At 35.4% G+C, this 16,572-nt stretch overlaps 1 protein-coding gene across 7 annotated transcripts in view; it reads right to left on the bottom strand.

Moving 5' to 3' along the window:
• TOPBP1 (DNA topoisomerase II binding protein 1) overlaps positions 1–14,620 on the bottom strand; it is a 53,650-nt gene extending 39,030 nt beyond the window's left edge. For 6 of the 7 annotated variants that reach the window (XM_039336162.1, XM_039336166.1, XM_039336165.1 and 3 more), the window contains exons 1-8: positions 14,548–14,620; positions 12,565–12,652; positions 11,347–11,481; positions 10,382–10,525; positions 9,616–9,797; positions 8,546–8,739; positions 6,255–6,434; positions 2,872–3,041 (exon numbers count right to left, since the gene is read on the bottom strand). In XM_039336162.1, the coding sequence (XP_039192096.1) occupies positions 2,872–3,041; positions 6,255–6,434; positions 8,546–8,739; positions 9,616–9,797; positions 10,382–10,525; positions 11,347–11,481; positions 12,565–12,645 (1,086 nt within the window). In that variant the 5' untranslated portion in view covers positions 12,646–12,652; positions 14,548–14,620. Of the gene's footprint in view, positions 1–2,871; positions 3,042–6,254; positions 6,435–8,545; positions 8,740–9,615; positions 9,798–10,381; positions 10,526–11,346; positions 11,482–12,564; positions 12,653–14,499 lie in introns of all 7 variants that reach the window. The other variant, XM_039336163.1, reaches the window with a different exon arrangement.
• Between the last annotated feature and the right edge of the window lie 1,952 nt (positions 14,621–16,572).

The raw sequence follows: 16,572 nt of genomic DNA, 5'->3' as shown, positions 1-16,572 counted from the left end.
TAGTAGTCACACACATAAAACTAGAAGTATGTAACATAATAAAAAAAGAAACACTAGAGATGTAACATAAAAAAATAAACCTATTTAAAGAATATTCACAAGGAAACACGAAAACAATATCCCATTATCATTTTTGAATATCCTTTTCATCAAACAGCAGAAACAGCAAAACAGAAACACAAGTCTATCAAAAAACGCACAGTAAGCAAGTGCTCCATTACCAAAATAACAACATAACCTCACAAGAACATTATTCTGATAAATATAACACATTGCAACAACCTAGACATCAGAAAAAGGAAATAGACCACCTATAAAACATCTTCCCATGCAACTTTTTAGAGGGCCTGATCATTCTACACACCGTAGCACATCCAATACAAGCTATGGAAAAGATAACCTGGCATGGCTGCTTATGGCATGAGAAAGTTAAGGTTAATATAGATTTTAAGAATCACTTTTTTAGTCTTACCATCCTGAGAGTTTGGAACAGATAAAAAGTAAGAACGTTTCTGATAGTTCCTCTATGGTTATCACAGAAAGCCTTTTACAGAAGAGAAATGACAGTTATATCCACTGCTTTGATCAGAGATAAAATATTCTTTCTACATGACCACTTTTGAACTTTTTACTTGATAAAGAAAAAAATGGGTTCAGATTTTGAGATTTGATGACTAGATTAGTTATGGTTATAGAAATAGTGGATATTGTTGAAGTTTAATAGGTATACACTTTATGTTCTTATCTATTTATTGAAATTTAAAGTCAAAGATATTGTATTATAAACATTTGATTTAAGAAATATGTGTGGGATTATTCTTATGATGCATTTATGGATTATATGTTTTATTTAGAATTAAAAATTATGATATTATATATTGATCTTATTGTTTGATTGTTTGGGATGTATCTTTCATATTTAAATTTTTGTTTTTTGTTAAATTGAAACAAAAAAAGTACTTTATCATAAGAATCCATACTGAAGAGGGTTGGAAGTAACTTTTTTCTGTTATTTTTGGTTTTTGTGTGTATTATTTTTAAATATCTTATGTTGTCCCCCCTTTTTGGTGTAATTTTGTATTTTAAGTTTTACTTTTGAAAATCAACAAAATCTATTATATAAAGGATAACACTACCATATATCAAAAACATCTCAGAAACAACCAACAGACTATTACAACCACACAGCATCACCTTAGAACAGTGGTTCTCAACCTGTGAGTCGGGACCCCATTTGGGGTCGAATGACCATTTCACGGGGGTCGCCAAACAACGCAGTCCGCCATTTTTTCCCCCTTTTCCTTAGCTGTGCTACTCCCTTTTATTCTATTGGCTTTTGAAAGCCAATAGAATAGACACTCTTGAATAAAGTCTAATTCTATTGGCTTTCAAAAACCAATAGGAATTGTCCAGGCTGTCTCTGCCCTGCTGAGCCCGCCGAAAGTCCCATTCTGCAAACGGTACTGCAAATTGTCTGCAGCGAAGGCGAGCTGTCTGCAAGTTTCCACCCCTCCCTGCTGAGCAACTACTAAAAATGTAAGTAAAAGAGGGCCAGGGGTGGGAGGTGGGAGGCTGGCAGGCACAGGGAGGGTTGCTGGTGCGCGTGGGGCCCGGCGAGTGCCTTACCTCCCTTGGGCTGGGCCAGCTGGTGGCCCAGCCAGTGGTCGCCCTGCGCCATCTCTGCCGCTTGCCAGCTACGCCTCGGCCGGCACAGGAGGCGGCACTATGCCTGTGCGGCTCTCCCGGGCAGGGAAAGTCCTCGACTTACAACCAGTTGGGTAGTCCTCGACTTACGACCGGTTGGGGGTCGCGGCATTAAAAAGGTTGAGAACCACTGCCTTAGAACATAAACCAATTAAAGCTCTCCGAATCAACTTAAGCAAACCAAAAGAACAAAACTAACCCAAGAACCAAAAAATAAAAAAAATAGGAGTCATGTATAACATAGAATATAAGGATTGTAATAGCCATTAAATAGAACAGGCATAAGACTAGCAGAATGCATCCATGAACACCAACTAGCAGTCTGAAGACATGAGAAAAACTCATTAATTACCTGAAATCAAGATTTGAACAATACCCTAATTCAGAAACTCGCAACACTGGCAGGGTAAGCTATTACACATAATTACCATGTATGAGTTAGGTGGCCCTATAAATTTATCAAATAATAAACAAATGGGGAGCAAACCTCACACTTACTAACACTGGATGTTACCCAGTAAGGTAATGAAGCGTCTGCAAGCAAACAACCAAACTCAGAGAGCACTGACTCCAGGTCCTTTCGGTTGCAGCATCATTCAAGTTTTATCTATAGCATTTTGGTATTGTTCATAGTATAGTTTTTTCTTTCTTTCATTCAATCATATGTTTTTCAAAAGTGATTTGTCACTGTCTCCTTCCTATGGCTGAGAGAAAGTGACTGGCTCAAGGTAATGCAGGGGAGAATACAACTCAGTTTCCCATTTCTATCCTGATTCTATAACCACTATACTACACTGGCTGTCAAAGTTCATTACTATTTACTAAATATTATTCTGATACTAGCACAACACAGTATTCAGCATTTCTTCAGTATGTTCCTACTATTGATCCTTTTTAATCTGCTATATTATCAATAAGATATTACAATAAAATATGTTATTTACATGGGAAATGTAAATAATTTAACACAGTTTGTAATTAATGGCTTTTGCCTTTTTTTCAGTCAGAGGTGCAATAATAATGGACAACTGCTTTTAACCCATTATTCAGAGATGAAACATCAGATTCTGCTTAGTTACATTCATGAACAATATAATTCCACAAATTCTAAAGATCTATAGAATTATCTGGGTAATTTTACAACTGAACATGCACTATTAAACATACTCGGCATCCATCCAGTAAATCCTCATGTGCTTGCAAAGAACTAATATTCAAGTTGTTCAGGTCATCAGGTGGAGGATCCAGTCTGCTATTCAAAACAGAACTACATGATGTCTCATTAATGTCATTTAGGTTGATATTTGAAATATGACTAACATCAGAAAGTGTTCGACCTTTAAAAAAAATTTAGATGAAGAAGTTATTTATGAATGATTATGAAAAATTGCATCAATATATCAACTAAAACTTTCTCATTTCATAGAAGATCAAGCAAAAGTAAAAATCATACTGGACATTAGGTAATTTTCATTTTCCATTGATTTATTCCTTCTGTTATGCTAAGTACAACATAGTTTACTATCAATGCATGCAAAGAAGGCTTGGTATTTTCTAATGCTTACAAAGTAATGGCTTATTCATTATTCAAGACACATTATTTCAGTTTATGAATATTATTTTTAGGAAATATTCAGAAAGGAAATAGCAAGACACTGAAAGAGGAAAAATTATGGATTTACTTTATTCAAGATAGCTTATATTAAACCTATTTTTATTTAATTCCTTAACAACAATCCTTAATAGTTTGCCTGGGAAAGAAACTGATCCAAAGGCACCTTATAGTTTCCATGGCCTCCCCAGGTTTAATCCAACAACTCTTATATTACATTAGCCCTCATGAAGAGATAGAATGTCATGCATAGAATTTCACTGTAATGATTTCATATATTGTCATAAATATATTTTGTAAGACATGCTTTTTCATAGTTCTACAAGTAATTTCCTTCACTGAAAAGATATTAGTCATTTAACTTATCTTCAATAAAAACTTTTTCCCCCCATTAGTTTTGATAGAATTGTGGCCAAAGTAGTGATACTATTTTATATTTTGATGTAAATAGCTTGTAACTCTGCAAATGTTAGCTGAACTTCAATTTGCAGCAACCGCAACCAATATAATCGCCCGGAGTCACAAAGGTGAGATGGATGATATAGAAATTTGATAAATAAAAAGTAAATAAAATAAAAATAAAACCAAAGGAAAAAAGATACCGATAAATGTAGTTCAATCATAACTACAGAGTCAAGTAACTCATCTTGCTATTTACTAGAGTTCTTCAAATCTTTTGAAAGATACACTTTGCAATTTATAGGAATATGTCTAAAATGGAATAGGACAACTGGCTGCAGTCAACTCACAACCAAATTGACATGGTCAACTCAACACGGCCAATTCACCATGGCCAACTCATCACAGCCAACTGACCGCAGGACAATTCACCATGGCCAACTCACTACAGGATAACTCGCTGCAGGACAATTCAATTATTCAATTTAATCATTTAAAATAATTTTAAAAATATTTTAATTTTTGTCACTTGACATTACATTTTGTCCCTTCTTTGGCATCCTTTCTTTAATGATTCTAGTTCACTATTTTTTCAATATTAGTGTAATTCTTGTCCCATGGCGTGTTGTCCTACGGCAAGTTGGCCATGGTGAGTTGTTCCATGGCGAGTGGCTGTGGCAAATTGGCCGCTGAAAGTTGTTGTAGACTCTGTCTAAAACACCTCTTTTCAAATCAATAAAACAATTTTATCTCTTTGGGGGCTCATATGGGTACAGTAAATGTTGTTTTATTGATTTGAAGAGATTTTCAAATGCATTTCCACATGATGCACCTCATTCTTAAAGATCATGCACAGACTTATTTATTTATTTGTTTGTTTGCCGCCCGTATCACTTAGAGGTAACTTTAGTGGCTTATAATCAATAAAAGCAACTATATGAAACATTAAAACAATAAATAGAAACAATAAATTAACTTAAAATTAATAAAGATGGGAAGGGAGCAAGATGCACATGGGGAGGAAGTGGAGTCTTATTTTAGCCCATTAGCCATATCCAGAATGATATACCCCCATTGGGACCTCAGGTCCATTGGCAGACTTGGGTCTTCAGGTCCTTTTAAAAGGCCAAGAATGCAGATCTCACTTTGGCACAATGATCCAAAGGTAGAAATCATGGCAGAAAAGGTTCTTCTAAATCTAGACCCTGCCAACCGAATTCCTTGACCAACAGGGTCCACAGATTGTTCCTTCTGCTGGCATGAGTAGGGCAACACAATCCCATTGGGGTGAGATGGTTCCTCAGGTAAGTGGACCCAGGCCAGAAAGCACTTTAAAGATAAGAACCAACTCCTTGAATTGGATCCAGAAGCAAACTGGCAACCAGTGCAGCTTGCATAACAGCAGTATAACACGGCCCACCCTAGGGGCTTCAAGAACTGTCCATACAGCCTTACTCTATGCCAGCTATAGATTCCAAATACTTTTCAAGGATAACTCCATGTAGAGCAAGCTTCAATAGTCCAAGTATAAGATGATCAGGGCTTCAGTAACTGAGTATAGGGACTCCCAAATCAGGAAAGAACATAACTGGCACACAACACAAAGTTGTGCAAAGACTCTTCTAGCCATGACTGCAATCTGCTCTTTGAACAGGAAAATCCCCAAATTTGTGGACCAGGTCTGTCTGGGGCAGTACAGTCCCATCCAGAACTAAAGATGTTAAAGTCCAGAATCCTAAAACACCACGTATCCAAAGCTATTTGGTCTTACCATGGTTCAGCTTATTATATGAATTATTATATGCTGATATCAGTATATAATTATATTTTTATAATTATTTTTATAGTAAAACTATCATACCTTATACTTTTTGCAAGTACTCAACACTCATCAAGGAGGACTGAACATGCTCAGTAGCCACAGAAAATTGCAGTTTGGGAGATGAAAAGTGGACAGAATATTTTGATAAGGGAGTGGCTAAAAAGATGAGTTCAGGTACAATACAGGTAGTTAACTTATGACCACAATTAGGACCACAATTTCTGTTGTTAACTAAGGCAGTTTTTAAGTGAGGCCAATTTCATGATCCTGTTTACCATGGTTGTTAAGTGGATCACTTGCAGCTGTTAATAACACAGTTAAGCAAATCTGGCTTTGCTGCTGACTTTGCTTGTCAGAAAGTCAGAAAGGTGATCACATGATCCCATGACACAACTGTCACAAATACATGCCACGCACCTAAAATTTGATCACATGACTGTGGGAATACATTGTAACTTTGAATGGTTGCTAAATGAATGGTTATATATCAAAGATTTCCTGTACTTGGTTAGAAGACTCATTTCTTCTACTTAAAAATGTAACAAAAATAATCTGAACATAGCATCCCAAAGTAAACAGCCATAATAGAATCCAGACCTTCCAAATATTTATGGGCTAGTATTTTCCTAAAAACAAAAAAATGCTGGAATCTTACGTCAATTAATAATTATACAATCTAGATCATATAGGAAATCTGTCCCTTTATGTATTACTTACTGTCTGGCTGGCTAGCTTGATTTGTAGGAGTTGAAGTGCTTGGTGCATTATCTTGCTTTGTGCTAGGAACTATCAAATACATTGATTCATCCTGGCAAAATCCCTTTTCAATGCTGTCAAAAAACCACTGCATGGATATACAATGAACATTCCACCTTTTTGCACATTCATATTTCTGGCCTTTCCCAAGAAGAGACAAAATAATAATAAATAATACATGTTACATTTCTTCTGAAGCATGTAAACTGCATGAGCATATGAAATATACGGAACAAGCTTTTCTAGACATTTTCTTAAATAAATGCACCAAATCTCTTTGTCCCAACTGGTTCTTTGTTCTGTAACTAACTACAGTACAACACTATGGCAGGCAGTTTGGAATAAAGAAAGACTCCTTCCTCTAAAACTTCCAACTATACTTATTAGCTAAAATGCTAGAGATCCTATTCTATTTATATTTTAAAATCAACTTAAAGAAACTGTACCCACAAACCTATTTTTTGGACTACAATGAAATATAAAGTGCTTACATTTTCCTTTTATAAATGATTCCTTAGGTATATATTGGCACTGGAACACTATAGCTGGGTCTGAGCCTTTTTGCACATGCAATTAAATATAATTAGATCATCACAATGGCAATATATTACTAACAAAAAGAGGCCTTATACTGCAACATCAGTGGCTGAATAATGCTATATATTGCTAGTACAGAATGCCTCTCTACTAAGCCCTACCTGCTCATTAATAAAATATCATGAAGTAAAAACCAATGAGGCTCAACATTATTTTCTGTTTGGTTTTACATTTTATCCACTTAAACACAAAAATTGAAACATATCCACAAAATCACCTTGCGTGAATTTGATTCAGTAAATAGAAAAAAAATAGGATTGGATCCACAAATTACTCCCACTGATAGGAAAATCACCTGTGTGAATTTGCTCTCTGAACACTCCCAGCAACATAAAGGGGAATCTTATAGTTATATTTATAAATTTTGCTCCCTTCCTTCCTCTCCTTAAGGAAAGTTTCCAACCATTCAAAATAGATTTTTAAGTTGCAGATGAAAAGACTCCTTTTATTTGCCAAACGTAAGGTCTGGATGGAAGGTCAGACAGTTTTGATTTTTTTAGGTTCCAGTGTTAATTTTCAGATCAACGTAATTTGCTAAATAAATGTGAAAATGCAGGCACCAAAGCCTGTCATTTCAATTTAACAGGCTGCTGTTCAAAATTGCCATTGTTCTTGTACAGAAGACCTGAACTATAAAAAAACTCTGGAGAAAAAATGTCAATAACTACTTTTTTCAGTAGCCTAATGTGCAGCTTTATCTCAAGAGGACAAACTTATCTTATTATCCAAACTAAATTAACTACAATGTATTCATCCTTTAAAGTTTTCCTTTAAAGAAAATTCAGAAATTTAAGCCTATATGGAAAATAGTCACTCTATTCTGGAGAACTGTAATCAGATATACTGGCGATTGATGTATTTTCAGGTTTGATTTAAAATGCTGGCATCATCTTTTAAATTCTGAGCACTTTTAGCTTGAGTCATCCAAAATATCTTTTCCATGTTAATACTTTCAAGCCTTCTTTACAAGTAATCAAATATTTATTAGTCAGTGACCAGCCTTTCTTATGTCCTACCTATAATACAAGTAGGCATACATAAAGAATAGGACTTTGTTAGATATAGTCTGTCACTTACACAGGGAATGTGCCACATCTGTTCATTACAGCTTTCAAGCAGTTTGTAAAAATTTACCCCTTTATATTGGTCTATAATTGTATTTAGCATTCTACTTGATTGTTCCATGCATGAAGCCTTCTGGTTAAGTATTTTGTCATTGCTTTTATTATTGTTTTTAACCTTGTGTTTATGTATTATGCTTCCAAATTCTGTTGCATGATTTGGAGGGATTTAATAGAACATATGAAATATATTTTTAAATGAATCTAATTATGTTATAGACTTCTTCTATTTTCCTGAATATCAAAATCCCGTTAATAAATGCTGGGGAAAGTGGCAGAAAGTCATATGAAATTCAGAAATGCAACCTTAACATAAAGGCAGTATTTGAAGAACTCTAAATTAAGTTTAAAACATTTTTATTTTCATTGCCATAAAAAACTGCCCATTGTCAGTTGAAGTATTACACAAAAATATCACTAATACAATTTGTTTGTAGCAAATCCAGTAGAAAGTAATATGAGGATACATTCTACGTTACAAACCTCTTGAACTCAACCCTAACCAGAAATATATGTCAAAGATTTCTTGTTTACCTTTTGGTTCTTGAACAATAAGATGTGTACATTCATTCATCTTCAGTTGCCCTGTATATTGACCACCATTCTCAGTGGTAAGACGTTGGACTTCTTGTCTATCCATGCTGCTTAAACCAGTTACGCAGATTGTACAACCAAGAAATGGAGGACACAGAAAGTCTCCCATATTTATATCTGTGTATCTAATGATCCTTTTGAAAACAAGAATAATGATGTCTCTTGATTTTTCTTTGCAAAAACAGTGATGAATGCAGACTTATTTGAATACAGACAATGATGTTAATGCATCTATTTCAGAGGTGTGCTACTCTGATTTTAACTAATGTGGCTTTTTGGAGCCAGAGTCCAAAAATTATGTAAGACTAGAACCAGGACTAAACTTGATTTAATTTATATGTACATAAATTAAATTGACAGCCAGTTTGATGCAGTGGTTAAGGCATCAAATTACAAAATGGAAGACTCTTGAATTTAGTCCTGCCTTAGGCATAAAAACACCTGAGTGACTTTGGGCCAGTCATTTTCTCTCATCCCTAGGGAGAAGGCACGAACAAACCATTTCCAAAAGTGATGCCAAAAAAATTGCAAGAACTTAACTACTAGCAACTGGCTGGACAAAGCTGCCTGAAGGGGACACAGAAAAAAAAAAACCCTACATTACAGTTACTAAGATTATTCCATACATTTATAAGTATCCTTCCTGTCTCATTAAAAATATGAATTTGTTGGGAACTTTTGGAGTGACACTGGAGCTTGCACTCAAGCATATCTTTCGTCTGACTTAAGACCCGATTATTCTAATAGGTTTATTCAAAATTTGATTAAATTTTTACCCAGGACAATAAGAGTTCTGTGTAAGTAACTGAATACATATTTGGTTGTATAAATTTAGATGTTAAGGACATCATTCTTACATTTTTATATTTTCCCCATCAACAGGGTTTGTTTCTTTGTAAAATTTCTCATTAAAGCATACTCCTTTTGTAACAAGAATGTTAATTCTTTATTAAAAAATATTGCAGGTCAGAATTGTTCAGGTAGTCCAAATGGATACACAATTATCTTACCTGCGCTGTGATTTATCCCACAATGTTTTTATCCAAGTGGGGAGCAAAATGGGTTTTTTAAGATTAGCAGCAACTAAATATTTTTTGCTTCCAACTTCTCCAGCTATAAGATGAGTTACTAATACATTAAGATCTCTGTATACACGGCCACCCATCAACTGTACATTTTCATGGACTTCTTCCTATGGGAAAAAAACACTAGTAGATAAAAGTACAAGTCAAATAGAGCTGCTAGTTATCTTCAATATAAACAATGCCACATTTCAATAATTTTCATGGAAGTATAACTAAACCAATGGAGTGTTCTATTGCTCATTTATACTGATAAATTTGAGAAGATTCAGGAGAAAGGTTATAAACTTTGGAACATTATATAAATAGTAAAAGAACTTACTGAGAATAAATAACTTGGGGCTGAGAAGAAAAAAAATCTTCAAATATTTGAAATGACACTTAAAAATGACCTTGCTCTCTTGCCAAAGCAAGGATAAATGCTATTAGCCAATCATGTTATACCTTAAATATATTAAGGCAATTTATTTCTAAAACAACTTATGTGTAAAAGTAGGATTGAAGAATTTTTGAAGTTATTAAACATCTGCTGGTGTTTTAATAAAATAATAAAGAAATCTGATCCCTTTTATTTTGAATTTTATGCCTATTCTACAATTAACTGATAATTAACATGGCTAGAAGTCAAACATAACTTTATAAACATTGAGAAGATAAACCTCATCTCTGAATCTGAATCTCTTTGTAATATTACCCTTGTTTCCTTTGGAAGACTTGTACAAGATACTGTTACATCAGCCATTGTCATATTAAATACTGGATGATCAGCCTTTGGCACACATCGTTGATTTTGCATACAGTAGATAACCACCTGTGGCCCCACAATCCTACAACCAAGCTGAAAAAGACAAAGCAAGAAAATTAATAGTTCTTTTTTCACAAAGCAATTTCCCAGCCACTTAATATGTACTATTATCTGAAACAATATCCATGCAAATAGCTTGGCAATTTTTCAAAAGATCAATAAATTCAAATAATCATTTTTTTTTCTCTAACTCAGGCATGTCAAACTTGCAACGTCACGTGACATCGCGCAACATATAGAGCTGGTTTTGCCATTGTCGGCAATGGGGTGGGCATGGCTTCCACGTGACGCATCCAACCTGCGGACTGGCAGTTTGACACCCCTGCTCTAACTAAATATACATTCTTCAAGAAGTATGGTAGAAAGTGGTTATAAAAGGATAAATTGGAATATGCTAATTGGAATTAAATAAAACCTAAAAACAGGACTTGGATATGTATAACCAAAATGTTATTCACAAATGTATTGATTGATTGAACTTTAGCTAGAAATCTATTAATATGAATATGATATAATATTTGTTGGAAATTAGAGAGGGAACCTTTATTGATGTAACCTGAGATGTACCTGAATGATTTTGTTATTGGATTATTGACTATCCTATCACCACGCTGCTTCCTAAGTACTTGGATATAAACATTTGAAAAATTAATAAAACTTGTATAAAAAAAGAAGTATAGTAGAAAGAAAAATTGGCACTAAAATTTTAACCCATCATCATTTGTTGGTTATTGTTTAATAGCCAAATATAGAAATGGAATGCAACAAAATTCAATACACTGTAATTCATCTGATTATGTGTCATCACTTTACCAAGATATGACAAAAAATAACAATATAAATAAAATGCAAACCTTTTGAAGATGATTAAAAACAATGCCACTAAACTGATCACATATATAAAGGGATTTGTCATTCTCTTGTATTCTAAGTGCAGCTTCCTTATCAAGAATCTGAAGACATTCTTCTGACTGAAATTCTTTGATGGACTGCAAAATACACAAGCAGCAAATAACTCAATGCAAAAGCATTCTCTTTACTTCAAAGCAATTTTCTCAAAACCACTGCTATCCAATTTCTAGCAGCTCATGAGCCAAATTGGATTTGTGCAGCATGGTAAACATGAGCAAGGCCAGTTTTCACTTTCTTTATTTCCATCAAGCCTTTATTATTTTTACAAATGACTCAAGGCTCTGAACATATCTAGCACATCTTCCTGCACCTCTTTTCCCCAAAACAACCCTGAGAGGTGAGTTGGGCTGAGAACAAGTGATTGGCCCAAGGTTATCCAACTGGCTTTCATGATCAAGGTGGACGTGAACTTGTAGTCTCTTGCTTTCTTGCCTGATGCCTTAATCACTAGATCAAACTAGACCAACCAAACTTTAATGTTGTTATTACTGTAAAATTAATTTTAAATATTGTTTTATGTTAAGGGAAGTAGAAAAATCATTCCCCAAAAAATAGTTTTTCAGTAGGAAACATTATGTCACTGAGATATTTTTCCTATACTAATCAAAAATGCTGCAGGCATTTGCAGGAAGTTGAAACTGATATTTCTCAGTAAGGTTGCATTTTAGTCCTTGCTGTGAACATTGACCATATTCATAATTACCTGATACCAAGCTACTGTCCTATGGTTTGTTTTTATGAAGAAAAAGAATTATACATCTTTATATAAAGCTTTTCTTTCATTAACATTGGCTGAGTAGAACAAGATTTCACTGCATCCAAAACTTCCAGAACACTCAGGCATATAACTTTATTTAACAAATTATATTTAAAACTAAAGATGATTTCTTTATACGTATTCATGCAAAATTGCTGTTTAATATTTCAATACACAAATCTCATTTGATTCAATTCACTTGCACTTAGGATAGACCCACTGAAATCAGTGGGACAGTTAGTCATAACTATAGATACCAAAATTCTTCCTGTCTAGTTATTTATGAAGAAAAACAGCACTAAGAAATTCCTGCTATAAAAACATATATTTAATGACTATAACTAGTCATTTAATGACTATAACTAACTTACTAGATGGTTTTAAACACATTAAATAAGCATACCTCAAGGGCTTGAAAAAAAAATTCTGAACTTTCTGCAGTTTTTATAAACTTCACAAAATATGGCTCCTTGCTACCTTTCATTGTTTAACTAATAAAGAAAAAAGAAAGAAGTCATTAGTTCTTTTTAAAAAAGAAATAAAAAGCAGATCAATAGAACAATCATCTGTAAAGAAATATATCCAAGGAACATTTTAGGCGGTTTGACTATCAATATTTTTATGAATCAAATAATGGTCAATTGTTGAACTATAATATTAAAAAAACACCTTTCATTTGTTAAAATAAGAGGTAATTCTCGACTTCATTTAGTGACTGTTTGAAGTTACAACGGCATTGAAAAAAGTGACATGACTATTTTTCATACTTACGAATGTTGCAGCACACTCATGGTCAAAATTCAGATGTTTAGCAACTGACTCTTATTTATGATGATTGCAGTGTCCTGGGGGTGTCACTTTTTATGGCCTTCTAATAAGCAAAGTCAATGGGGAGGCCAGATTCACTTAACAATCATGTTACTAACTTAACTACAGGTATTCATTTAACAATTGTGGCAAGAAAGGTCATAAAGTGAAGCAAAATTCACTTAACTACTGTCTCATTTAGCAACAAAAATTTTGGGCTCAATTGTAGTCATAAGTCAAGGACTACTTGTACAGACAAAAATCACAGATCTTGATCAGTGATGAGTGATCCTATCCTCTAAAAACATTTTGACTGACATTAACTTTCTGTAAAATAATTATTACTTGGGAAACTTTGGAACAATTTCTCGAACCAACCTACAGAGTTGCTGCTGCAGGAGAAAATACAAGAGAGCACTATATATATGGGACCTTAATTTTCTATATTAAGGATAGATAGAAATCTAATAAAGAAGAAAATAAATGATTCTTTTTCTAGTTCTTGTGTTGTATTTCTTTTTTCCAATAAAACTATACAGGAAATCTAAAATCCTAGATCTTCTCTAAAGAATTACAGCACATACAAATACATATGATAAAATCTTAAAGGAACTATCTAATTATAAAGCAGCTGATTGTAGCATCCTTTTTTTATATGGATAGGTGTTTAATGCTCCCTAAGTATAAAATCATTTAGAGTACAGAAGGAAATGGAAAATCGGGGGGGGGGGTTGCAAATCATTGTAATCTAGCTCAAGGGTTCCCAAAGTTTCCCATACTCACTGTATCAATCCTTTTCTCTCCCCAGCTAAATAATGGAAATAAACAAACAAATAAATCTGCCTTGACTAGCAGATGATTTTGACATATGGCTAGTTCCTGCAGGTTTAACCATTTTTAAAAACTTGCTCTGAGTTTTGTGTGGCTCACACAGGATCTTTTCTTCTGTTTATCATGCAAAATATTGGAAAGAGAGATGATGTAATAATGCAGCAGCATGGCTTTACATTTATATTTTACCACTGCTGTAGGTGTGAAACCATCTCAGAAATGGAAAGTCTCAGGAAGATGAATGAGATTAGACAGGCAAGAAGGATCCTCCTTCTCACTCTTCAGAAGTCCTACAACTCGTTTTTTTTTTTCCTGTGCCATCCCTGCCCTAATTTGGGGCCTTCCAGATGTGTGGACCTATACACATACATCCCATCACTCCCAGTTAGCAGATTACCTGCTGAAAGTTTATGAAGGTTTGGGGTGACGATGGGAGATATAGTTCCACACACTTGGAAGGCTCCGGATCCAATAAAGTCGCCTCAAACGCTTTAATATCCAAGATAGATCGCGATTTGACTTAGTACAGAAAAAATTATCCCTAGTCTCAGACGTGGGCGACGATTCTGCATTCTCCCGCCCGCAACCTGAGAAACCGCAGTAGGAACTGTTGTAAAGAAAACGGGGAGACGGAGAAAAACAGGGAATTTAGGGGAGAGAGGAAGGCAGAAGCGGTGTGAGACAATTATTTTTCTTACACCTCTTCCCTGCTCCCGCTCCCCTCCTTCTCCGGCCTTCACTCAGCTACCTTCCTCGTAGTCTTTCCAAGAACTCCAATCTTCTAAAAGCTGGCGGGAAAGACCAGGATGCTAAACTACGCATGCGCTAAATGCTACTAAACCTGTCGCCATTCTTGATTACGTATCGTCATGTGACTAGGAATTAAGCCGAGCTGTCCTTAAAGGCGCCGCAGAAACGGCTGGAGAAGCGCTGTAAAAAAAAGGGAGTTAGTAGCTCCTTTAAGCGTTAAGGGGCGGGATTTATTTTATGCGATTTAAGCAAGATTTCCGGCGAGTTTTTGTTTTGAGGAAGTATTTGTTAAAGGGCAGCATGCAGTGTGCAAGAAAGCAATCATACCCGCAGCTAAGGAAATAGTATTTTCCCATCGCATTCGGGGGATATATGACACCTAAAGAGCCCTGCTGAATTAACCGCAAAAACCTGGACGAATACTAAACGGCGTATTCAGACTTTGGATGATTCGGTGTAATGTGCATCAGTTGGAATTGGCATAGACTGAAAAACGTTTGCCGTTTTAAAATTATTCTTTTGGTTAGAAAATCGATTGGAGACCGGCTCTATTTTAATTATAGCATCCTGAATAGCCCTAAGTATGTGCGTAATCGCGTAAACATCCTTTCTGCTGTTTTCCCTGCACCTTGTAATTGTTTGTTGAGTAGACTGAAGTGGTGTGTAAAGTTTGTAAAAAACATGAGGTTGGTAAGCCAGGCCATATCAGTGAGCTGTGGATATTCCTGCCCTTTTTCATGCATAAATACTCTAATTTCATCCAAGCAGGCTACAAATCTCTCCAGGACTCATCCTCTGCTCAGCCACTGGGCATTATTGTACATAAATAAACAGTCATACTGTGCATGAACCTCCTCAAGAAGTACTTGAAACTGCCGACAATTTAGAGCACGAGCGATGATGTAATTCACTATTTTTGTGACGTCTTTGACAAATGTTTTATTGCTTTCCCTGGCACAAAGAGCTTCTTGGTGTATTATACAATGGAATTGAATTACTTTGTTTTATTACTCGAAGAAACAAATGTATGAAACCAGATGTTGCCCCCACCATAGAAGGTGCTCCATCACTTGTAATTGAAACCACCTTTTCTGGTCTTATGTCTTGTGACAAAAAAACTTCCTTCACAACATTGTAAATATCTACACCTTGTGTTCTTTCAGGCAAAGACATCAGTTTCAGCAGCTCTTCTCTCATGATGTCACCAACAGTATAACGCAAAATTACTGCCAGCCTTGCATGAGTAGTGATATCTGCTTTCATCCAAACACATGGAGTAACAGGCTGCTTTTTGTAAGTCAGTGGTGAGCTGCTGACTAACATCATTTGCCATGCGCTGGACTCTATCTTTAACAATATTTCTGCTCAGTGGTATCAGAGATGCATTGAATAATTTTATCCTTGTTTGGGAAACCATGAAAAAGAGAATCACTCCCAGATAGCATGACCTTTTTGATAATATCTCCATCAGAAAGGGGCTTACCATGTTTTGCTATGCACAGTGAAATTTTAAAACTGGCAGCTATCGGATGATTCATTCTGGAAAGACAGTTGGAAAAACTAAGATTCTGGGAATGATAGCTCCTCAATTTCTCTTCAAGAAACCCTTTTCTTTCAGTATCACCTGCAATCCAGGTACTCTAACAGCTTTTCCAGTCATATAGAAGGTTTCAAAAGCTTGATATAAACTAGATGACCCCCCCCCCAAAAAGGAAAAAAGTGATAAAGTACAGTAGTCCTTACTTTACAACAGTTCACTTAGTGACTGTTTGAAGTGACAATGGCACTTAAAAAAGTGACTTAAAGTGTAATTTTTCACACTCTGGCGCATGCATGCCCACCCCTCGCTGCTGCCATGAGGCTGGGCAGCCGGTGAGTGTTGGGGCCTACTGAGGCCAGCGGCTAGCTGAGGCAGTTTCAGACACCACCATCACCATTGCCACTGTCCCAAGAGGCTGGGCAACCGGTGAGTGTGAATGCTGCCTCGTTGGGGCCTGCTGAAGCCAGTGGCCAGCTGAGGCAG

Source organism: Crotalus tigris, unplaced genomic scaffold (genome assembly GCF_016545835.1).
Source record: "Crotalus tigris isolate CLP2741 ecotype Arizona unplaced genomic scaffold, ASM1654583v1 scf7180000017666.27876245, whole genome shotgun sequence".
Classification (NCBI taxonomy): domain Eukaryota; kingdom Metazoa; phylum Chordata; class Lepidosauria; order Squamata; family Viperidae; genus Crotalus; species Crotalus tigris.
Note: the sequence above shows the minus strand (reverse complement) of the source record. Positions and strands in the feature narration are given on the sequence as shown.